Source organism: Ctenopharyngodon idella, chromosome 21, assembly GCF_019924925.1.
Source record: "Ctenopharyngodon idella isolate HZGC_01 chromosome 21, HZGC01, whole genome shotgun sequence".
Classification (NCBI taxonomy): Eukaryota; Metazoa; Chordata; class Actinopteri; order Cypriniformes; family Xenocyprididae; genus Ctenopharyngodon; species Ctenopharyngodon idella.
This window is the reverse complement of record NC_067240.1, coordinates 21,247,269-21,273,992: the sequence shown is the minus strand read 5'-3', so window position 1 is coordinate 21,273,992 and position 26,724 is coordinate 21,247,269. Positions and strand designations below refer to the sequence as shown.

At 36.6% G+C, this 26,724-nt stretch overlaps 1 protein-coding gene across 1 annotated transcript; it reads right to left on the bottom strand.

The window, feature by feature from the left end:
- Positions 1 to 2,239: 2,239 nt before the first annotated feature.
- Positions 2,240 to 26,724, bottom strand: pafah1b1b (platelet-activating factor acetylhydrolase 1b, regulatory subunit 1b). The gene is made up of 11 exons (XM_051877539.1): positions 26,494 to 26,724; positions 18,790 to 19,043; positions 9,006 to 9,090; positions 8,834 to 8,908; positions 8,507 to 8,713; positions 6,798 to 6,966; positions 6,323 to 6,425; positions 5,838 to 6,066; positions 5,616 to 5,717; positions 4,406 to 4,562; positions 2,240 to 4,299 (listed from the first exon to the last, which is right to left on the bottom strand). The coding sequence occupies exons 2-11, from the start codon at positions 18,819 to 18,821 to the stop codon at positions 4,226 to 4,228; spliced, it is 1,233 nt and encodes a 410-aa protein (XP_051733499.1). The 5' UTR covers positions 18,822 to 19,043; positions 26,494 to 26,724; the 3' UTR covers positions 2,240 to 4,225.

Below are 26,724 nucleotides of genomic sequence, written 5' to 3'. Positions count from 1 at the left end.
TTTTTCTCCTATCTCACACACTTTTGATACTGAATTATATTGATAAACGTGAATATGCCCTCCTATTGATGAACTATTGCAGCATAGAAAATGAATCTTTTTCATCTGACAGTGAAAGTTTATTCAAGTAAAATGAATATGCTTTGTTTGAAAACATGTAGGTTTGGTAAATTTTGACTGTTTTTGAGCAGTCATAAGTAATAAGTTTTTAATTAAATAAAAAAAAAAAAAAAAAGAAGAATTTAATGAAATCTATTGATTTCAATGGAGTTGATACCAGTAATTCTCATGTTCTTATAAATTCATATATTTATAAGAATATATATATATATAATATCAAGGTAATGACATGGTAAAATTCAAAACTTTAATGCATTCACTCAGTAATAAGAAGTTCTTGATCAGATACAATATGGGGTTTAATTGAAAAACATGTTGTTTGTCTTTTATAAGCTTACGTTCCACAGGTCCAAACGGATCCAGGAATGCAAAAATCGTATAGGCCTACAGATTTTGAATGCAGGGTTAAAAACAAGCATCTAAGATTCTGTTTTTAATGTAAGTACTCCCTCTAGTGGTGTACTAGCTGATCGATAGATAGACAGACAGACAGACAGACAGACAGACAGACAGACAGACAGACAGACAGACAGGTATGGCATATAATGTGGTGTGACAAATGGGTCTTGCCCTTTTAAAGCACCCCATAGAAAAAAAAAACTTGTTACAAAATAGTGTTGTGGTGGTACCATAGTACATTAATGGAATGCAACAGAAATACAATGGAATTTTGCTAGATAATATAGTACTGAATAAATACTATTCATGTAGTATTTACACTCCAAACATACTGCAAAAATACCTATTACTATTGCTATTACAATGATACTAAACATGCTAATAACTTGATACTTTTTGTGTCAATGAAGTCATAACAGCATCAAATTGTAATTATGAACACTTCTGTGTAGCTTATCGTTTTCTCACAATTTGTGTTAACACAGACCAATAAAATGTGTCCGACACTCCCTTACAGGTGAAATGAAGACATTGGCTAAAATGTCACCATGGTGTATATGCTTGTGTGGTCATATGGTGTCCTTTACAAACAATGGCCATCTCATTAGACTCCATAGAGAGAATTGAGCCTTCTGTCTCACACACACAGTGACTGTTGCCAGGATACAGGAGCTGCTGTCTAAATGTCTGATGTAGTGGGCTGAAATATATTAGAGAAGCAGCCCTGTCCCCATTATCCTCAACACTGGGGATGTAATGAGGCCTAAACCAAATTAAAAAAAAAATATATATATATATATATATATATATGGTGCTGTCTTTTCTGTAGCTCGCTCTTAGGAATTTAAAGTTTATATGAAGAAGTTTCTTGAATGCCAAATTGTCTACAAATGCACAACTGGCAGAGAGATTCAATGAAAACACTTTAATAGTTTAATCTTAATTTATTGTATTATTTTTCAACCTCTATGAACAAAGCAACAAATAAAAATAAATAGAAGCTAGACTGAAAGGCATTATCAACATCTTTATTGCCATGTCCGTGCGGCATCATCCACTGTTTCCATGGAAACCAGTGTTTTGGTGCCAGCCCGTTGAAGTTTCTCAGGCAGAATCATCAGATGTGCAAGTCATTGTCGCAGATTATTTCAAAGGCTGACATAATACAGTATGTGGATTAAAATCTGTACATGGATTAAGTCTACAATATATTCAATGAGCAGTCTCACTTAAAGAGCTTTGTTTGGTAGCTGTTTTGGATTTAACATATGAATGATGCCTTAATCAGTTCTGAATATTAAATTATATTACTTCTGAGGATAAGTTAAGATTATTAATTTATTTGGTCTACCTTTTTTTATTTTGGTTTACTACAACCCAAATGAATATATAGACACCAAAACTGAGCATTGGATTTTAAACCTGATCTAGAACCATGTGTGTATTACCATATTATGATGCATACATTGCAAAAAATACATAAATAAATAAAATAATATAAATAATTAGCGGTTTCCTAAATTATATATATATATAAATTACATTTTAATTAAAATTAATTTTAAAATAGTTATATTTGTATGCTTTTCATTTTTCTCCTCAAATATTATTGAATAATATTGAATTCCACCTGTCAACTTGTTTTGCAAGAAATGTTGCCATTCCAGCCAATATTTTGGCATCAACTATATTAGAAAAAAAACAAAAACAACAGATGGGCTGATTTATATTTACAGATATTTTATTATTTTAATTATGTTGCAAACAATGACATCAAGATATACTGATGGACAATTATTTATTTATGTGAGTGCATGAGTGTGTGTGAGACCACAAAAAGCAGAATGAAGTCCTCGATTTTGGGGATTCTCAGTACATTAACAAGGCAGAGAAAGCGAATAGCTGGAGTCAAGAGTCCGCTGTGTGCTCACAGACAGGAAGTGACATCCACACACACACACACACCCATAGATTCTACATACACAGCTTTGGGATGGCAGTGTTTGGGCATACATGACTCTACTGTTCAAAACAGTACGCTGCGGACCAGCAAGCACAGCAAACTACTCACCAGTGATGTAGTCTTATAAGATGCTAATTGTTGCCATGTACGGCAGCCAGTGGAGAACATTTTAAACTTGCTCCTGTCGGACTCTTTGTCTGCCTGCCCCATTAATCTGATCAGGAGGCCATCTTCCTATAAATGTGTTCATAGAAAACACATACACACCTTAATAGTTAACAGAGCAGCCTATAGATATTGCACGTCGATCTACCATGGAGGTGTCGTCCTCAAACTCCACAAGGTCCAGATGTCTTCCTCTGCGATGCCAAAAACCTCCCTGATTCAAGAGAGACTGACTAGATTGCTCATCGGCACACGGTGACTGAGCAGTACCACGGAGTACGTCCAAAAGCCTGTACGGGCAACGTCTCCTGCACTCTTTACAAATGCGCACAAGCGAATGGTGCAGGCAAGCAGCGGAATGACGAAGCAATGAAAGCGCTATATCAATGATGTTGAGGGTTTCACGAGGAGGGGTTAATGAAACCTATGAACAAATGAAGTCATTTTTGAGAATAGCGAGGCAGAATGTGGGCGGTCAGAGTGAAAGCTGGGAAAGGTGCTAAATCAGAACGTGAATGAGATGTAGCTGCATTCGTGTGAAGCATTTTGTCCCATAGTCCTGAAAATGGAGAATGTGTGCAATTAAGAATGAGTAAAATGGCACTTCACTTGCCCTCTATCAGTAAATAAAGTATATCAAGGTCCTCCCATTACCAAGATGTGGCAATGGAGGGTGTCAGAATTATATTTTCTGTACAAAAAAAAACAAAACAAAACAAAACAATGTAAACCCTGCGTGAAACACTATTGCCTCCAGGGACAAGTGCACTTTACTGATCCATGTCCTTATAAAAGTGATTCCTCTTCTCTTATTGTGTTTTCTGCACTCCTTTTCTAACAGGATAGCATGTAGACTTGCCTAAACTGCTTCATTAAACCTGTTTTTAAAAATAGAAAAGGACTTCATGGATGAGCTTTGAATGAGAGGGGTTCAATAATGTGAACTGAAGTTGTATCCTACTATTTAGCACTTCTTAAAGTGACGAATGTCAAACATGAATCATCTTGTAGAGGGGAGAACTGCGCATCCAGACGTTCATACGGTTAAAATACATTGCAGAACCCCAGAACAGACACGTTAAGCTGTTCGTCTTCAGTCAGTTTAAATGTTAAGTCTTTCTTTTCTGTAAAGCAGAATGCGACAAACGTCAAAGGAAAGAAAACGTAAAAACGTCCAACAGAACGGAAACGGTTTTGAGTGCCCTGTATCCTGAATTCCCCAAACAGCATCATTCTGCCTTCTGTTGATAAACGCTTGAGGTGAGAGCAGCACCTGTGCTCTGCATCCCTACGGTTCTTTAGATGATGAGAAGCAAAAAATTTACAGTATACAAGTTTTGGATTCACCATGCAAGAATACTTGTTTTACTAATTTTTTTTTTCTCCTTGTGAGTGTCTTGTGTAACATTTAATAAGCTCAAACTACATCCAGAGTAATTTACATAAAAGGACAATAGTAATTAGAAGAGAGCTGGATGAGGTGGTAACCATAGTAATGAGTGCATCCTGAAGAGCAGGTGTGGGAGTGGCCAAAGTGGTGGTGCTGGGGGGAAAGGGAAGGGGCAGATCCTATGGTGTTCAGCGACATTCCCACACTTTGACCGTTTGATCTACACTTCCTGTCACCACGTAAGGAGAAGTCTTGTGGAAATCTGTGGAAGAAAGATGAAGTTGAATGGATAAATATTGCACATAAAATAGTCACCATTTTGTTTCAAGGACCATGCATTTCCGGGCAACACTATCTGCTTGGCTTACCCAGAGAGGTAACAAAGTGTTCATGGGCACACAGGGTCTTCATGCAGCGCTTGTTCTTATAGTCCCAGATACGAAGGGTCTTGTCATCAGCACAGCTCACTACAAATCTCCCACCCGGATGGAACAGCACTCCACGCACCCAGTTATCATGGCCAACCTGAGAGGCGAGAAAAGTAAAAGATGAATGAAAAACAAGAAACTGTGAGTAAGAGCTCGGAATTTGCCATATGATGCAGTAGATCTAATAAACAGTAAAAGTCACTTCAATGTGTAAATGTGTATTTGAAAAAGATTGCTAATAAAAAAAAAAAAAATAAAAATAAAAAAATCAATCCAATACACAGCAGTACCACATTATGATATGCACACTGATCGTTCAAAATAGTCCAACGTAAACTACCAAGAACACATTTGCTAAAATGCGCAATATGCCGGGTACTGTACCCCACTATGCAATGCAAATTCCCATTTCTAGCATGAAAAATAAGCGCAAGCAATCAATCAGCTACTACTTTTAATTTCATGCAACTATAAAATGTCCTGCTTTTGTAAATCATAATTTACAAATCATAACAAAGACAAGTCAAAAATAATTTTATACAAAGATACAGTAAAAATTATTACATTAAATAATTACAACATTACTCACATTATTTATAATTTTGACTTAAGCACATGTTAACTTTTTATCTCAGAATTATGACAGAAGGTGCAGTCGCATTTACCACTGTTCTGCGAATTTTTACAGGCAATCAGGAATTAGGGCTTCCCCCGACTAAAGATTTTTCTAGTCGACTAGTCGTCGTTCATTTAAGCCATTAGTTGACTAAATCACACATACATATTAATTTAATTACTTAAATATATACTGGGGGAATGCTAAACCATAATGAGCTTTTCATATATGCAGGCGTAATATAGCCTATTCCACGCTCAAGTGCATGCTTAAAGCTTACCGCAAAGCACCGGCAAAAGTAATGATTATGAATGTGTCAGGAAAAAAAAAAAGCAAGGAGACATTTTAATTATTTATTAATAAACTAGTGTTTTGCTGTAGAGAGAAATCCACCTTTCATACGTTTTTTTATAATCAGCGAGTATTTGTTTTCAATTTGAACTGGTACGTTTAAAAGACATTTCAAGCTTTCTATAGCTTTATTTCTCATGTACAGACATGAGGCAAGTAGCTTATATGCTGAGTTCTACTCACCAGTGTCATAAGGCACATGCCAGTACTTATGTCCCACATTTTAATGGTCTTGTCTCTGGATCCAGATAACAGGAATGGCCCAGGCTTTCCACTCTTCTTGTTCTGCAAGAAGAGAGTTAACATGACAAATTAGTAACAGAATACAATATGTGTTTCATGATGCAGAAAAGGGAAAAGAGGTAGTAAAATGCCAGTAATCTCCCATCAAGGAACACAATGTACCTCAGAGCCTGTAGCCTCAGATATGGTAGGGTGTGCGCTCTCAGGGGCCCAGGAGATGCACTCCACCACATGCTCGTGCTCCCGCAGCTCCGCCTTGCACTCCTTGGTGGCCACCACCCACACGCGCACCGTCTGGTCATTAGAGCAGCTAGCCAACAGTGTGCCGTCTTGATTGGGCCGGACCATACGCACCCACTCCCTGTGACCCGTGAACGTCTTCACACAGTAACTAAGGCAAGATAGAGAGAATCATTATACATTCACACTCACATACTTCCAGAATGTTTTGTATTGCTTTGAAAAAAAATGACAAATTATATAATTACTTGTTTTTTCATTAAAAAGAAATTTCCATAATTTCTTGAGGCAATAACATGGCAAAAACTACAAGATATTCAGAGCTCAACATCTGACTCACTGAAATCCGTGAAGAGTACAGTATTCAGCTCACAATTATCCACACAATGTGCTTCATTATTACTTACCCAGTGGCCACTTCCCACATTTTCATGGTCTTATCCCTAGAAGCAGACACTATGTGATCCCCGTTGGGCATGATGGCAACTGACGACACATTGTGATCATGTCCTGAGGATGGGAGGAAGATGAATTCAATATAAGGTATGAGGAACAGCTTAGTTACAGTTAGTTTCAAGCAACTGGATTTTTGACTTACATAAACATCCTGCGTTCAGAAAAAAATATTTGAATCTTGATTCTAAGGTAAGTTACTGACCGATGTAAAGGACAGGATTTACAGCATATGATTAAAACAGGCACCTTTGTTATCTGAGTGAGAGATTAAAGCTGTCAGCCTGGTTAATCCTGCCCCCAAACAAACCTTTACCCCTCCCCCAGACCAACAGGTCCTGACTGAGTCAAAGGCCATTCAAGAAAGTTCCTCCACCAAACAGTAGATTTGAATAATGGTAATTATGTGGTAGAAAATGCAGTAAATACCATGCATGGTCTTGATGCACTCAAAGCCTTGGAAGTCCCAGAGTTTGATGGTCATGTCCGCGGAGCAAGAAGCCAGCAGCTTTCCAGTCTGGTCAAAGGAGATGTCCTGTACTGAATCAGTGTGACCCTTCAGGGTCCGCTCGAAATCCCCAGCCTCATAGTCCCAAACCTGCACAACAACAGAATGGAACAAACACACACTTTATTCAAAGTGATTTAAAATAATGTAACATAATTTCAAAACAGTTTGTGCAGCTTGAGTAAAACATCTGAGTGCTCTTGTACAACACACCAGAACAGCACATAGAATTAATTTTTAGAATCAAACTACACCAGTACAATTCTGGACAAAACCCATAGCCAATAAAATTTATAATAATAATGATACTATAAATATATTACAAAATATAGAATATTCAATATAACAGATTTATTAAATTAACTGTGATGTTCGATAACCGATATGATTAACTACTATGAAAACTATACAAAGCATGTTGCCAATTTGTTTTTCTAAATAAAACACTACACTACCATTCAAACATTTGGGGTCGGAAATACTTTTCAATGTTTCTGAAAGAAGATTCTTATACTCACCAAGGCTGCAATTATTTGATCAAAAACACAGTAAAAACAAGTATTATTGTTAATTATAATTATTAATTCAAAATAACTTTTCTATTTTATTGTATTTTAAAATGTAATTTATTTCTTTGATTGCAAAGCTTCAGTCTCACATGATCCTTCTGAAATCATTCTAATATGCTGATTTGCTGCTCAGGAAATATTGTTATCAATGTTGAAAATGGTTATGCTGCTTAATATTTTTGTAAAAATGTAAAAGTGTTTACCTTTACTTTTGATCAATTTAATGTGTCCTTGCTAAATTAAAGTATTAATTTCTTTTAAAAAAAAAAAGATTTCTGATCCCAAACGTTCAAATGATAGTGTATATGGAATAATAAAAAGAACAATGAATGTACATAAGTGAACCAAATTGGTCAGGACATGACTTTTTGCACCGTTCATGACAATGCAAGCTGCACTGCTCACACACAGTCTTAATGCTACACAGGAATTTTCCCAGAAACACCAAAGTGCACAGCGTCATATACATAAGACAAGTATTAACACTGACTTGTCAACTACTTTTTTGGACAACTAGTATAACCAAGTAGTTGTCAAGGTCTATTTCACAGTAGAGTGCCAATCTAGAATGATAGAAGTACAGTAGCAAAGATTAATATTAGCAGGTTTTAAATCCTGCACAGAAAAACTATACTGCTTCAACTACAAATAAGCCCTGCAAATAGCAGCAGGTTAGACAACAAAGAACATTGAGCAGATCTATGAATCTATGAAATGAGAAAAAAAAAAAAAAAAGATGCAAAATGTCTCTAGCAGTCTAGCTGTGATATTTATTGGTGATCTATAGATGTCTTGACATGGGAAAAGGCACAAAGAAACGCATAAAGAAAAGAAGACTGAGAACGTTTATAACTGCACTGCCTGGTGTCCAGAGAACCACTCACTGCACCGTTGCCCTGGGAAACCAGAGCATCATGATTTCTCCATGGAGATGGTCAGTGACTCAGCAGAAAAGAATGAGAGCAGATAGATTTGAAAACTGAAAATATAGCATATGCATACATCCTTGTACAACCTATCAAAGTCAAAATATCTAATGCATAAAAAAATTTAAAAAAAACCTTTATAGTGGCGTCCTCTGAGGCGGAGACCATGAGGCTGAACACAGGGTGGAAGATGACGCGTGTGACAGGGCTTCTGTGACCGCTGAGGGCATACTTCTCAGGCGGGCGTGGGATCCACTCTTTGGGGTCTCGTTTCTGTGCCACGGGGCCTCCTAAAGTGATCTCCTCCTTAGCTTCATTCAGTTTAGACTCCAACTCCATAACCTAACAAAAGACAAGAAAAACTGGGGTTACAAGTGTATATTTTACAAAACAGACATCTGTGTAATTTTAGAAATACTGCCTTGTTTTTTACTGGAAAAAGAAATTATATACTGTACTGACCTTTTTTTGTAATCTGATGACTGAAGTCCATTTCTTTTCCAAAAGGCCTGCATACTTCTTATCCAACTCTTCATTCTGAAATAATTATAAGTGAGAATGAGAATTTGACCTACACTAACACATCAAATGGGACTGTCTTATTTTAAAGCTTAGAGTGAAAATGTGTTACTACCATATCCAACTCTGCCTCCTTCTTAAAAACAGAATATGCCTCTTCGTAGCCATTAGATCTCAGATAATCTGCTATCGCTCGATTTCTGAAAGGCAGAGATGGGACTTTATTAGACAAATTGATGTGTGATCATGCAGTTAAGCCCTAATAAAAACTCCCAGACAGTATCAGTGTGTGATCATCACCGAATTCAATTTAAATTTAATGCATGTATGGTAAATGATCAATGATCAGACTGGATTTAAATCACATTAGCAGTGACACAGAGATGCTAATATGTAGCAGATCACATAACTACAGAACCATGCAAATGTTGTTAGGAACATCATTGGGCTGTTGCATGAAGCCGGTTTCAGTTGCTACCCAGGTAGGTTTGAGATTAGTTTGAGCAAACTCTGGTTTTTCAGGCTCAAGAAGGTGGATTGATTTTTAGCGGGTTTCATTGTCATGGTGAGTTACGTTACATGGCTAACCTGCTCTGGAGCAGGTTTTATTCAGGGTTAGAGATCGCAGACCAAAACTGGACCAATCAGCTCTGACGGCCCGTCCACACGGAGAGGAGTTTAGCTGTATACGCAAAAATTTTGTATCGTATAGGCGTTTTGTCCAGACGGATTTGGCATTTTCAGAAGGGGAAACCGCTATTTTTTGAAACCGGGTCCCAGAGTGGATAAATCTGAAAATGACGCCCTTGCGTTTTTGTGTGTACAGCCAATCCATATATTTTGTGAAACGATGATGTCTTCACCCCCACGTGTCGACCCTAGTCAGACACCGCTAACAACACAAAACAGCAACAACAACAGCGGACTACATGTTTGTGTTCATTCTGCAGAAGCTACTGAGCCTATTAGCTTTACTAAAGTAAAGCTTTATTTCTAAGCTTGACTAAAGTTTGTATACAGCGCTTAAGGTTTATGCACATACTCCAAGTCTTATTCTCCATTTTTAGCGTATCCCTGTGGCAGAATTACAGCGCCACATACTGGGGCCAGTTACATAAACTTAGTCACTATATTAAGACTGTGTCTTAAGAACTAGTTTGACCAACTTGCAGTTAACCAAGGGGTAATCAATGTTATTTTTCAACTCCAATTATACCAATCTACCTTTTTATGTTATGTACTTTAAAAAAGTAGGACCACTCTTCAAGAAAAAAAAAAAAATAGTGTCTTAACTTTTAAGACTAGTCTAGACTAGTGGTTTATGCAACCGGCCCACTAGACTAGTGGTTTATGCAACCGGCCCCTGATCTGGCATGTATACTACATTGTTTTGAGTCGGTTTTAGTGGTTTCGTGTGTACGCAGATATTTCTTGAGACGAGGAAAAAAAAAAAGATTGGATAGGGAAAGCTCTGGCTTCGTGTGGCTGTAGCCTCAGTAAAGTGACATATCTGATGCAATAAAGCCACTCCCCCTGTATCTCTTGCTCCAAATTAAAACAGTTTAGAGTAAAAGAATTTGAGAGACAAAAGTGCCTATCTTTTGCTGCTAATTATTTATTATATTTATTAGAGATGCACTGATACCATTTTTTAAGGACAGAGTACGAGTGCCAATACTTTTTTTCCTGGTACTCGCCAATACCGATGCTTATACATTTATTAATTTCTCTCTCTCTCTCTATTTTTTTTTTTTTTTTTGATGTTGCAGTTTTCCAAGCACAACACAGTGAGACTAATGGATGTAGGACAGCTTCTTATTACTCTAATGAAAAAAGTTTTATGTGCTTGTCACAAACTAAAAGAACAAAAATTTCACGGTGTCTAATAACCTTCAAAGGGCATAATTACCAATATATAATTGCTGTTATATAAAAAGAAATTTACAAACAAATTACAAACAATACAAGAAATACTATAGAGATACAAATTAAATAAACTTGTTTTTCAGATACAGTAGGTTTATTTACCATGTATACGTTTATTTAACATCTTTTGTTGTTTTATTAACATTAATGACAAATATAGGCTACGGTCCCTTTAAGACCAAATCCATGGATACTGACACATATCCTGTTTTCACCCAAATGTTTATGTCTACTTAAGCCATAACCGACTGTATTTACGTGAGATACTCCACACGATGGACATTTTGACAACTATGTGTGCATTTGGCCATTCAGGTGCGAGGAGAACTGATCGCACGCTGTCTGAGAGAACTGGGATTGCGTGCAAGAGAGAGAGCGCTTCTGGTCTGTGTCATTCAGCGCGATTCCTCCTATCCCTGCCTTCACTAATCGATAACGAATTGTGATTAAAAGCATGCAGTTCGCAATGTGTGGGTTGTCAGCATTAATTTTGAAGTATTTCCACACCCCTGAGGCTGACATTGTTTCTGCTGCTGCCGCCGGTGTCTCTGTGCACGGAAAATTCTGTGTATGTCACGCAAGGTATCGGTCTTTGGTATCGGGGGCATATTTACAAGTACGAGTACAAGTACACGAGCTTGGTATCGGGCCCTGCATCCCTAATATTTATATTATGTAAATTGCTATTGCGTAAAATTCATATAATATATTATTATATTATAATTATAATTACTATTAATTATTACTAATAATTTACTATTAATATTAAACTTTGCTTAAAAAAAAAAAAAAAAAAAAAAAAAGTAAAATAAATTATATATATATATATATATATATATATATGTATGTGTGTGTGTGTGTGTGTGTGTGTGTGTGTGTGCGCAAGCTTTAAAGGATTAGTTCACTTTAAAATGAAAATTACCCCAAGATTTACTCACCCTCAAGCCATCCTAGGTGTATTTGACTTTCTTCTTCTGATGAACACAATCGGAGTTATATTAATAAATATCCTGACCAAGCTTTATAATGGCAGTGAACGGGACCAAGAGTATGAAGCTCAAGAAAGTGCATCCATCCATCATAAACATACTCCAAATGGTTCCGGGGGCTAAATAAAGGCCTTCTGAAGCGAAGCGATGTGTTTACGTAAGAAAAATATCCATATTTAAAAAGTTATAAAGTAAAATATCTAGCTTTGCTAGACTGCCTTACGTATTCAACTTGCGAAGAAAGTGTAACACCTCTCACAGTTCAAATCACTTACATTACATCCTACGCCTTCCATATTCAACTTACGAAAAAAATCAGTTTTTCCGTAAATTGAATATGGAAGATGGTAGCTAGATATTTTACTTTATAACTTGATAAGTATGGACATTTTTCTTACACAAACTCATCGCTTCAGAAGGCCTTTATTTATTTATTTTTCATATTAAAGTGAACTAATTCCTTAATATATAAGCTTTTAAACAGATTAAGCTTACATGTATTCTTTTGAGTGAAACTATATAAATAAGGCCTTTTTGTTTGATTCACTTGCATTGATATAGTCATTTTTCTTCCAGCTGCCTTCTCAAACTTTCGCTCCAGCAGCAGTGTTTATTCCAGCCTTGTAAATAAATTTAATTTCATGATTTTTTTTTTTTCATAATGATCTCTTAATCTTCATCAGTGAAGTAAATTGTGCCAGCTCTCTCGTGAGAAGTGAATCAAACTGATGATCTCCATGTTCTGTGTGATTGGCTGTTTGCCGCACGTGCCACACTTTCAGGTGCACATGCTTCAGAGTTATTCGCAAACTCTGGATTAAACTGGAGCTGACAGAACGCTTATACCGAGCTTTGTGAGCCCATTGAACCTGATCTAAACCAGGTTGGATTCATATAGGTTTGTCAACAATAAACCTACTCTGAAACTCAGAGTTTGTTCAACTAGCTTCATGCAACAGGCCTCAAGATTCACTGGACATGCAGATAACAGCATTCAAATGCATAATTTAATATACAAACAACAACAACAAGTAAATAAGGAATTTTATTTTGACCAGACCAGCTACCAATTAACACTATTAAAAGAAGAATTTAAAAATGTGCTTGCTTGGGGGATAAAAGAATGGACCCGTTTTTCATACAACAGGGAACACAGTACCGTCGGCCAGATAGCAACAATTCGAAAGCAGAGGCTAAAAAAAAAATTCCTCGTATCATTCACAATATTGTTATCTTTATTTACCACTTTTTTTTTTTCTTTGTAGATATTTTCCATACCCAGTATCATAATCCCTAACAGTTTACTTGCCATTGTTATCACTTTCCTTGCTGATTTGATGATTTGCAATAATTTTGTCTGAACTACATTGTTATAAAGAGTGCACTTCCATCTCTTAATGAATGGAGACTGGGAAAAAACAGAATAGGGAAGTAACCAAAACACAGTGCCCTGGTTGTCATGGACACCTGCTACTGAGGATGGAAAAAGTCTCCAGTGACACAGCAGGAAATGCCAAAATGGAAGACAGAGCACTTTCACTCCGTCTCTCGACACATACACAGAGCCTCTCCTTTTCTCTTCCTGTGCTTCATTATGTAAATGAGTGTTTCACCTCTTCAGATGATGGTGAATATTTCATGAGCTGACCAGTGGGTTAAAATTAGATAGTGATGTCAGCACCTTCGAGACTATACTTAGTGACTTCTCTGAAGTAAACTGAACAGAACACAAGCAGTCCAGTAACCAAAAACAAAAACTGGATTAAAAAAAAAAAACAGCCACCTGATGACAATTTTCATGTAAAAATAGCCAAATGAACCAGGCATTAAGTTTCTTAATACATCCACTATCTTGTAACATCTACTTTGCATCTGCTACAATGCAAAATGCGTAATTTTCTGTGCCGATGTTAACAAACGGCAGTGTTCTCATAGAAAGCATGAGCAGTGTCACGCTTTTGATGTGAACACTCCTATTCGCATTGTCAACACTATCTGCTGGCAGATACTCCACTGCTGCCATAGTTGTGTGCTATCTAAACTGTTTGGATACTATGCTGCTCTCGTAGTTGAATTGCACCTTTTTGTTCAGATGACATTAAGTTATTAACAAACAGTTTGAAAATTGATTTTAGAAATTTGAGAATTTCAAATCGATAGTAGATACAATAACGATTCATATGTGAATCAAATTTTCTAGTAAAAAATGCCCCTGGAAATTAATTTAGGAGGGAAAATTATCACTCCTTAATGGAAATGTTAAAGGGGGGGTCTAATGCTATTTCTTGCATTCTGACTTTTTTTACACTGTTAAAGAGTTGGATTCTCACGCTAAACATGGCCAAAGTTTCAAAAAACTGTGCCAAAAATACTCTTCAGATTTCTTAGTTTTTTTGTTTTTTCGAGCATGGCCCTTTATTACGTAATAAAGGGCAGAATCAGGGATGCAAACACATCAGGGGTGAAAAAGGTGAGAAAGACAAGTACACTGGTCGCCACCTACTGGCATAACAATGCAATACAATCTTTATTTGATGCGTAATATTATTTTCAAAGGTCATTTTCTCATTTTCATCGCTGCTGCAAAATCAGTGTTTATATCTGGCAAGGGTCTGCTCATTGTTGCGAGGTGGTTCTTTCCATTTTTAGTGACGGTTGTGTTGAAGTAAGCTAGAAATGCGCAGGTGCTCAATTCGGCTATATTTAATATTCATAATATCGACTGAGTTGAGTATGTGCGCAGATTACATAAACCTCGCCGGCAAATTGAGTGAACATAATTTGTGAAACATAACCTGCCAAATTTCCTAGTGATTTGACATCGTTACCCTCCACAGTTGATTTTACCTGCATTTTACAGGTGATCATTTCAAACCCTGTCATTATGAAATTGCACAGAACATCTTGTGTGGGTAAAAGCAAACTGTTTAATTACGTTATGACAATATAGTATAGTAGGGCTCAACTAAAGTTGTATTCGTTGGCAAAATGGTAGCTAATGTTAGTAGCGTTATATAAGTTGTTTTTAGAATAAAAAGTATGTTCGATGCGGTGGGAATAACGCTAACAACGTTAAAATCAAAAGTCAGCCATGTCAGGCTTATTAACAGTGCCAAGCTTTTTATATCGATACTTATGCCAATTAAATGAAGGTTATCATAACACAACTTTGCGAGATTCTTACGTTAAGGGGATGACTAGTCTCTTTAGTCGTATCCACTCTTCCCAGGAGCGTTGCACGTCGTGCAAAATTCCTTGTACGGGCACTTTGCCCGGAAGAGCACGCGCGAACGCATTGACCAGAGCAAGAGAGCAAGAGCATGCCCATCAACGTGCTTCGTTCGGGTTACGGAAGTCACCAGCAGCCCTGCACAGGACTTGCTCGAGAAAGATTTGTCACTTTGTTTTTAGATTACGAAATCAACAATGTCACCAAAGAAGTGTTTTTGGCTGTGAGGGAAAGATAACCTTGCTTCCCAAAGAACCCAGCGTTAAGTGAACAGTGGAGCTGAGAGATTTGTGCTCACGCATTACATTGATGCGCTCTCGATAAGGCTGGACAATTATGGCCTTAAAATCAAAACTCGATTAATTGAACATTTTACCTCGATTACGATTAATGAACGATTATTTTGTTTCTGTTTTTTGTTTGTTTGTTTGTTTTTGCTCTCATAGTTCACTTACAATGTTTGTACTGTAAATTTACTTGACCATTAAAGGTAGTATATTTTTTCCTAATGAAAGAGTGCTCTGACATAACAGCTCACTTTCAGCAGTTATTTTATCTATGGTTCGTAACATTTCTTACAGATTTCTGCTCGTTGTAAATCAGATAAAGATAAATTAGCACAGTACCAGTATGTAATGAGAGTAATTGCATGTGTGAATCAGTCATACCGTCTCTCTGTTAATTGTGAAGCTGTGGGTTGTAAATAGTTACTTCAAAAGTAGAAAAATATATGCTATAATTTTTGAGTTTCTAAGCTACTTTAGTGATAAATCACAGGACAGCGCTGACAATTTCTGCTCCTCAGTGCGTGTGATCTTCACGTTTTGTGCAGCTACTGTTTGTATGAGTGTTCGTGCCACAATGCAGCTGCGCAAGCACGGTAGCTCGATATAATACACATCCGTCATCTAAATCGCTTGAATGTCTAAACTGGCAAACTGTAAAACACATACAACTGACAAAGTTTAGTGAAAACGCAACGCTCACTGCTAGTGCTCCATCTCTGTGTGTTGACTCGCTGTTCACCTCCGTGTTGCTTTCATGCCGCTCACTGGACAGGGCAGAGTCAAGAGGCTCCACACGCGGTAGTATGTTTTTAAGGGGGAAGTATTAACAGGATTAAAAAAAAACCGAAAAAAACCGACATGGGAAAATTACCTCGGTTAGAGGTTCTGAATTTCGGTCTCGATTACTTTGATTAATCGTCCAGCCCTACTATAATGTATTTGTTATTTGTCTAAAAGCAATTAAAAACAATTAAATTAAATTAATTAAAACAATTAAATTAAAAATTTGATTCGTTCTGCATGACCAAAAACGGAAAGGTTATTTTTTCCTCATGTTTTAGAGCTCCGATGTGTCCTTACAGGCCTCTTATAACGAAATAAAAAAAAAAAAAATATATATATATATATATATCATTATTTATTTGGAAAAATAAGTAATTACAAATGTTGTTTGTGAATTTTATTTTTCATTTATTTTGGTAATGAACAGGCTGCGATGTCAAGCAGTGCTATTGACGTGTGCGCACGAGGCGCCGGCGTGATCGCTTAAACTGCTTCCTTACGCCAGTGAAAACAACTTAAAAATACAAATTTTTGGTCATACATGAACTGTAAAGAGTTTAATTATATCTGAGTACACTCACAATAAAAACACAACATTTTGTTTTTGTAAAATAAAGAAAACAGGTAGGCTACCGCTTTCTTCCATCTTTGTTTCCTTTTGAACGCGTTTGTGTGGAGAGCGTCGCAAAAAAAATAAATCAATTAAAACAGCATATGGCTTCAGTTTTTTTTTTCTTTCGTTTTGTTAATCTGTTAATTATTTAAGTGAATATATTTTGTGTATTTATTCCTTTTATTTAGGCTATACGAGTCATTTTGCGCTGCAGGTGCATGATGTGAATCCTCCTTTTCTGTTGTTTGCGCGTGTAAAAAAAAAAAAACACTGGAAAACAAATTTTGTTATTTATTTCTAATTTAACAATCTTGTTGGTTTAAACAGAAATGAACAATTATTAGCGCCGCAGGTTTAGGCCTAGGTTGATGTCAATACACGAATCCAATATAGTCTGTTACACACACATGCGTGACAAAACTGTTTACGGGAATATTTTGACATTTTCTGTGTATTTACCAATGAAATAACCTATGAGGCGGCTCTCTGTGCGTGATCTTGATGTGTGCAGAGCTCAGAAAACAGCGCGCAAGGCCTACAGTGTTGTCTGCTTCATCTCGCACTTGAATGTTTCAAAATGTTAATTTTAGAAAAGAGTAGCCTAGGCCTATTCGATTCCTGGCCTTAAGTAAATGTGATTCCAGAATAGATTTTTTATTCCTAACCCTATTAATTAGCTACTATAGGTTAAAAATATTTAATTTATGCTATTGCATGTGAATAAATATGTGAATGGTAACTACGGGAATACGTTAAATAAATTTGTATTATTTTTTTCTCGATATTGGCAATTATCGTCTATAACTGACTTTTATTATCGACATCGCTATACTTGCTAGACATCATCGATATACGATAATATTGTCATATTGCCCAGCCCTAGCTGCTGCATTATAATCATTGGCCTCAACTGGTTAAGTCTTTGATGTTAGTAATGTGGCTTTGGCTTAAAGGCTTCAGCAGTACAAGCGCCCAGAAATAACTTTTCTTCCAAACAAGGTGGCCAGCCAACAAGGACACAATATCCAAATGTGCTCAAATTTTTGACAGAACTGCCCTTTTACTTATATCTCACCATCACTCTTTAAATCAGTGAATGGGGAAATTCACAGATTTCCAGTGCACTCAAGATTACCCAAAGACCCCGGTGCTACATGAAGCATGGAGGATGCACAAGGATAGTCACGCAATTATGAACCCCTCCTCCACTCCTCAGTCATGAGGCTTTATGAAATATTAAAGCTAACTAGCTGTCGCAGGAAGCTCCCTGAGGCGCAGGCAGCCATGCTCTTCAACAGTGCAATGAACTGCACTTGATATCAGGTTTCACTAATTTTATTTGATCACATGTTGATATTTAAGCATTTCAAAATCAAACAGACACTTACTGTATTTTCTGGAATATAATTTTCTGGAATAAGTCTGATCTATAAGTTTTTTTTAGTCATCTGAAATGTTCTCGACTTTTACAAAGTGACTTAATGCAATAAACATCTAGCATGCAAAACAAGCACAAAGTGCGTTGAATTTGTGGCAAATGAGAGAAGTACATGAGACCATGTTTATTTGTATAGTGCTGTGGCTGTGTCCGCTCAAGTTAAAAACAAGATGGATACACCAATGCTACTTATTTGTTTTTTCTGTAATTACAATGCAATTCTAACCAAGTGCGACTTATTCACCTAATTTTTAAGATGAGAGCAGAAACAGCCATTTGTAAATTGTAAGTTTACAAATGGCAAAAAGAGTCCGTACAAAAAGAGTCCGCTATGCTGCTTGAAATTGCACACTGGCATCATATTTTATTTATTGTCAATCATAAAAACACTGATCTGTAGCACATATAGTTTTACAGTTTACTGCACTGTTATTCTAGTTATCAACTTGTAGCAGCTAATGAATCGGAAGTCTTGCACATTCACAGAAAATAGCTTACTTCCACGTTGCAAATAGTCAGGGCAGTCAGATAGTCAGGTGCGACTTATTTTCCGGAAAATATGGTAAGTGACAGCCTATTAATGTGATTGAGATCCAGAGCTGCATGTTTTGATTGCATGAGAATATGGACTCACAGTTCATCTCGTTGCCTCTGTGACAGCACCATTGTGGCAGGAGGGTTGGGGCGCTGTCTCTGCCCCAAGTAGGGAGCTGGCGAACAGTCCCGAGCAGCTCCTCAGCAGGACGAACTGTGGGATGAGACACAATCTCACACTCTTGTGCAAACCGACGTCACTTGTGGTTTGGAGGCTTCCTCCACAGCGACACACCAGACTACAGCAAAACGGATGACGTGCTGGAACTAACACCGATTTGGTCCACTTGCCATCTAGGGAGAAATGGAGGGAAAGAGATTAATTAGAACATGAAACATTAAAGCAGTTTATACAAGATAAAGGTAAAGTGGCAATAATTATGACCTTGACTTGAGCCATTTAGCTAGGAAAAAAACCTTTACAAACACAATAAAAGAATGAGCCATAAGTCATCCATTAGCATTCTTACTCACTCTCTAAATTAAATTAAATGTGTATCTGCCATTCTAGCCATGTGTGCTCACAATAAAAGTAATACAGCCCTCCCAAACATCCACAGTAACATTCAGTCCCTCGATGACAACCAGACTGGAAGTGCTGGAGATGGCGTGGCGTAAATCCCCTCTGCTAATCCTGAGGGGATGGTGGTCCAATAAAACAGTCGTCCAGATGAATAGTGGGGTGTTGGGGACTGAGACAAGACTTTGTAATCCTTTCAGTAGGTTTTGACGGCCTGCAAATATCCACTCTAATCTGCATGGTACAAACTAGAATAGCTTGACGCAGGTGAAAAATGTCCAATCTGGCTTTCGGAAAGCAGATGAGATATCCAGACATGTGGCTACATTTTGGACTTGGAAAAGATATTAAATATTATGTATTAGGGCTGCACGATATATATCGTTTTAGCACCGAAATTGCAATAATTGCATCCGCGATAGTCACATGATGTGCAGGATGTGCGAGGTCTACTATAGGGATCGTTAATCCGTACAGGCCAGACATCACGGTTCAAAACGCAGGTGATTCTCTGATTATTGAAACTACAAAAATAAAGTAAACAGAGCACTTTGTGTTCTCACTGCATGTCACCACAAAACTGAACTGTGGACAAAAAGTTAACCAACGTTTCATGTGGAGCAGTAAAATATAGCAAACTACTCTGAGGCTGCTGAAAACACTATCACGAGTCCCACACCACGTGTGCTTGGAGTATGTGTAGTTAAGGACAGAACAGAGCATTGCTCATTCACTTTGAAACATGCAGCACATTCAAACTAACACACTAAGCCACACATATTGATATTTTGATTGCAACGTGATAAATTGTGCAGCTCTACTTGTATTATTATTGGATACATTTGTGTGAAGCTACTACTTCCCCCTTAAACAACTAATTTAGAGTTACGATTCATGTCCCAAGCAGGGGAAATACTTCATTTTAACTTCCCTGCATTACACAGCGTAAAGGTCAGTATGTTTTTGAAAAGGAAAAGCAAGCTGTCATTAGAATGCTCCTTCTATGAAATTAAACAAACTCAACAACAGCTATCATTTCTAAACTACGAAACAATGAACTGAAGGACCTACGGAAAGCCCAAAAATAAATGCAATACAAATGCAACCTGTTAGACATAAGCTTATTAGACATAAGGTCACATCTGTACACAGGGTGTTGGCCATATAAGATTACATGACCCAAAACATGGGGCTGCAAATAGGGTTCCAATAACGACAGCTTGACTCACACAGAAATCAGGATTTGGTGAGACCTTGTCTAGACCAACTCTGAGACCGTTTTATGCTTTCAGCTCTATAATATAATGATTTATTCAAAAACATGTCTGGGCACGCCAATGCTATGGTAAGGCACAAAGGCAAATTTTAAACAAAATAAGAAGGTACCATACAATACATCTTTATAAATCCTCTGAACTGCAATGGCTGTTCATAGATAAGATGACTGCCCTGTCCAAATACCCACACTTGCAGTCTTTGCACTTGACCACTTGTCTACTTACATGACGTATTTTCTGTATTTGGCCAAAGTGATCAAGAAATTTGATTAAATTTTGAATTACATTTAATTAAAATTAAAATAACCCTTTCACACATAAGTTTAAAACATTCTGGCTGACCTCCCAGAGTTAAGGTGACTTTTATTTTAGAACGTTTCCCTTTATTGTTTCCATGACGACATGTCATGCTTGTCACGTGACACACCGCGGCCAGCCTCCCACACTGTATGACAGATGTATTGATTTTCTCACTATGTCATCAACTATTTGATATTCCGATTCTCAAATATGTGCAAGTGAGTGTTTTGTCAGTTAAAAATCTATATAATGACCTTGATCTATATATAATGTGAATTTGTCCTGAATACATGTGGCCGGTGAACTGGGAGAACAATAGAGTGAGTGAGCTTTATAGTTACTTACACAATGTGTATCTGATATGAATAAACGTGGGCAAATTATATTTGAATGGATTGTTATTGCTGCTTCCATAGACATTAGTGTATATTTCATTGGCTGTAGCTCGTCGCGACATGTGACACCACAGGATATCGAGTCGGCCGACAGCCGGCATCCACGATAATTATATTACAGGGTGTGTGACGTCATGTAAGTGGAGATCATAATTAAGGTTGCAAAATTCCAGGAATTTTCAAGGCTGGAAACTTTCCATGGGAATTAACGGGAATATATGGGAATTAACGGGAATTAATGGGAATAAACAGGGAATTTGCAAAATTGCAGGTTAGCCTATAACAGGGTACTTAAATGTAGTTGGAAAAAAACATCTTGCAGCATAATTTTGGTTAAAACAACCATATTTATTGCAATTTTAATTGAATTTTTACCCTGCACATTCCTCAATCACATTCACACAGCACACTACTTACTGCAGGGCTATTGAGGCCACACCCCCTGCATGCACTGTGCATTCCCCCAGTCCATAACATGCACATTTGATCAAAAATACAGAAAAAAAAAAAACAGTAATATTGTGAAACATAACTACAATTTAAAATAATGGTTTTCTATTTTGATATACATAAAAATATAATTTATTTCTGTGATGCAAAGCTGAATTTTCAGCATCATTTCTCCAGTCTTCAGTGTCACATGATCCTTCAGAAATCATTTTAACATGCTAATTTGATACTCAATTATCAATGTTGGAAACCGTTGTGCTGCTTAATATTTTTTATAACCTGTGATACTTTTTTCAGGTTTCTTTGATGAATAAAAATGTAAAGAACAGCATTTATTTAAAATAGAAATCTTTTGTAACAATATACACTACCGTTCAAAATTTGGGGGTCAGTAATTTTTTTTCTTTCTTTTTTATTCAGCAAGGATGTGTGAAATTGATAAAAAGTGATATTAAAGTGATATTGTTAGAAAAGATTTCTATTTTGAATAAATTCTGTTCTTTTTAACTTCTTATTAATCAGTGAATCCTGAAAATAGTATTACAGGTTCCAAAAAAATATTCAGCAGCACAACTGTTTCCAACAATGATGATAACTGAGTATCAAATCAGCATATTAGAATGATTTCTGAAGGATCATGTGACACTGAAATAAATAACAATTGCTGCAATAAAAATATATTTATTTTACATATTTACTAAATTAGAATTGAATGTGAAAAATAAATAACTTATTTCATGTTATGACCAAACAAAATGTTTATATTTGTTTTTAATATGATACATTTTATATAAATATTATACATTTGTATAAATTTCCCAAAATTTCAAATTAATTCTCATAAATTCCCATAAATTCCTGTTAAGTTTCCAAATTGGAATATTTCCAAAATTCCCCAGGTTAAGTTCCCGTGGAAAGTTTCCAGAAATTTACCGGAAACTTTCCGCCCCTTTGCAACCCTAATCGTAATAGATATGTGATCCGTACATGGTTCGCAACACATTTGATTTATTTGCGGATTAATTGCAAAGTTTAACCATCATAGAGTGAAAGTTTTATCATTTGCACGTGTTTTTAAATCCTTTCAGTTTAAACATTCAAGCAAGTTATTGTTTAAGTGATAAGAAGAGGGAACTCAATTCGAAACTCACTTGCTGTTTTCTGTGCGCACGGTTCTCTTTCTTGTCTTTTTGTGCTTGAATGGACACATACATGAAGAACTGTGTCAAAATGCCTGTCTTGGCAAGTATCCTCGTAAATACAGTCCCTTATGTCATAAGTGAACTTAAACAATTGAGAATGAAAACGAATGCATATCATTCAGGGCTCGAATTCGGCGCGGGATTGCGGGTATTGTTTCGTGCTTATAATGCGGGAAATTCCTGCAAATGTTTATTCACTAGCTATTATCACATAATGTTTTCATCTGCCTCGCGAAGTTTGGAATTACTTAGGTGAAAATGATCTCACAAAATGGAATTAATTTTGATCAAATGAATTAATGAAACCAAATTTACCACCATAATGAGAAAGCCCATGAAATCAAAACATCTGTTGAATGAGGAAAGACAGCTGTCCATCACTGCATTCACAACAGGTAAGTATACCCCAAGTGAGCCGAGAAGATACCTTATCAGATCAAAATGATCTTGAGACATAAACTTCCTTTAAGAGGGAGACATATTTACGAACAGAAAACAAAGTGCTGTTAGAAACTTCGCTTAGCACACCGTTATCTTTGTGTCTCTGCAACGTCTGTCAGCGCAGCGCGTTTTCTCAACCGAGCATGTGGATATTATTGTTTTCCTCAACATGAACATGCAAAACAATATAAACACGATAACCATTATGCTGACTCGAGTGTACATGTATGTTCTGTACGATAACTGGCGCTGTCTGCTTTATTAGCGTTTTTCCCGTTCACGCTGCTTGAGCTTAAGTGCTTTGTATATTGCCTAATCGTAAGCTTGTTCAGAAATGGTTACAAAATCTTAATGAATAAAAAAAATAAAGTTTTTTCTTGTTTAACGTCATTTAAATAAACGTATATTCAAATTTTCCTTTTTTTACGAGCCTAAATATTTGAATACAATATTTTTGAAAAATGCCCATCCCTAATTGCAATGTCTTTTTCCAATATCATGCAGCCCTAGTCAGTGTGACTAATTCAACTCAAATTCAATCCAGAAACACCAACTCCCATGAAATTGAGGATTGGCTGTTAGTTTACCAGATATGTCCTTAAATCTTGTGAAGTCAGAGGACGAGCAGTATAAAAGTATGATATTAGAGCTGTTAGAAGAAAATTTTAATGCACCAACAAAGCTACAATGCACAATGGTTTTTTATATAGCAATGGTGTTTAATTAGTTTAATGTACAACCTCGTAATTGTGTCAAAAGTAATTCAGTCATTAGTGAACATGTTTACATCAATAGTCTAATATTAATTGGAATTTGGCAATATTTTGATTAACATTCTAAAATTCTCTCGCTATTCTGCATCTATTAACTATCATCACAGCTCTCTCCTTTGCTGCAAACTTTCATCCACTCACTCCTCTTTTGCTGCCAAGTTACCAGCACACAACTGCATTCGTTTAGTAATGATTGACAGGCCATTTACATTTTGTGGCAGTGTTGTCGGGCCTTTTTGAAGGTGACAAGTGTTAATCCTAATTAAATTAATGTGAAAAAGTTCAAATAAAACTAATAACCGAGCATACTCTTTAACCAATGGCATCATCCTGATTCTCCCGGGAAATAACAGCACATGTGTAGATCAGTATACAACAACTATTTATAAAAAGAATATTCCGATGCCTGTAATATGCATAAACATCATATCTGGAACATGGCTGTAACCCAAATACAGACCTTTGTTGAATTTGATGAGCATGTTAACATAGTCAATGTCCCAATGTTTAGTGGATCAAAGCCACACAGCCCAAAGTCCCATGAACTCACACCAAGACTAATATTCTGTGCGACAAACATTTTAATTTGAATGAATGGCTGTTAATTTGTCTGTTCAGACTTGCACAAACATTTGCATGCTGTCAATATAAGGGAATTTTATTACACATAAGCCTAGATCTTTTCCATTCCATCAGACCGCGCGCAAAAAAAAAAAAAAAAAAAAAAAAAAAAAAAAAAAAACACTGTAGAATGATGCTTCTGTTACATAAACTAAGAATTGGTAGCACTCATGTTTGACTGTTTGACTTTGTTTCTTCTCAGTGACGTGGGTTTCAGAAATTCTTTTACTGCAACAATTTAAACAATGGGCACAATTATGTGTTTATTAAATATAATTATAACAACTAGTCATATCTAATCAATTACAGAGATAATCATAAGAATGTTAATAAAAAAGAAAAAAAAAATACAAATAGAGTGCATCAGCATCTGGATAAGCAAATAGCATATTACACCGCTGTATTTCTGATTTCATAAGCATATCTCGGCTTTTTCATATGTCTAAAAGAGTTTGCCATTTTTTCCAGCATTGGTCTGAACATAAAAAAAAAAAAAAAGGGACGAAATTTTCATGGCAAACATTTGTGTTAATTTACAAGCATTCCAAACATATTGAAATATATTGGATGCATTCATGGAAAAGGCCTGTAAAATGTATAACCCACTGATTTTATTTCTACGAAATTATATCAAGAATTGTGTGTCAGTTGTGTCATTTTCACTGCTAAATATAAAAACGGAGGAAGAAAAAAAAAAAAAAAAAAAAATATTCACAATTTAATTGCAATGAAGACGTCACACTGAATGACGTCAGATGTAAGGCAAGCTCAGGCCAAGTAGCCTAAAATGAATTAGGCCGGATAAATAATAATCATTAGCAACAGTAAGGCAACACCCACGTGGTAAGAGAGAGTGATGACAGCTGAATAATCTAAGTGTGCGTACATATATCAAGTAAGGGCAAGGCAAGCGCTCACACCTCTACATGTCATGATTCTTGAGCTGGTGCTAATTTAGACAAAATGTATTAATGTCTGCTCAACATTAAGAGTCCGAGGGCTCCCAATAACATAAGATTATTGCTTATTTATAATATTATTATAAAAAAACATTCCATCTTGAACACCGAATCAAAACATTATGGCAGACAGACAGTCAACGTTGACAATTTGTTTGCAAACTATAATCATGAACGGCTCGACTATTAATTAGCAAACACAGCATTACATATCATACACACCCTTGCTGACAGACTGAACAGTATATTATCAAAACAGCAGCGAACCGTACAGTTATGCACCGGCATCGACGTGATGAATCTCCGGCCTTCAACCATCATAGGCACACCCAATCCCAAATATCACCCACCACACCAGCCATTTAAATTCAACTTTAAGGGCTTTATGAAGCCATTTTAGTGCGAAGGATGTTTTGATACACAATAATACAAATGACACTAGCTGTTATTACTTATTCTGTGAATTTGTTGCTGAGATGATGCTAACATGAACTAGCTAACATTAGTATGGGTCAAAGCACTAAAGGCCGGCTGTCACAAATTTCCCGTCAGGTAAGAGGCTTAATTTAATTAAGTGCAGATTAAATTAAAGTATTGTTTCTGTATTTTCGTTTGTATGCAAGTTATGACATTGCCGGCGTTAGTGTACATTGCTCTCTGATATTCCCACCCTTATTTTGCTCTAACGGCCTGTCCGCCATTTTGAGTCAGGAAAGCAGGCGGCGCAAATTTCGCAGCCACATACACACTTCAACCGACTCACTTTCACCATAGAGCAGCCAGCAACGAATATTAATTATCCTTACCTTCTAATATGAAAGGTTTATCATCTACCAGATCACACAGCCAAGTAAAAAAAAAACTAAAAACGAATGAGATATGTCTCTGCTGAAAGTCACTTCCGATTTTCCGGCTCAGTCAGCGCTGTTTCTCCTCCTTGATTTCTGCACCGCATAACCGTCTACTGATGATGGGCACGCGCACGGTGCAGCCGGGGCCGCGCCCGCCTTGAGGATCACAGCGGTCACTTACATCAT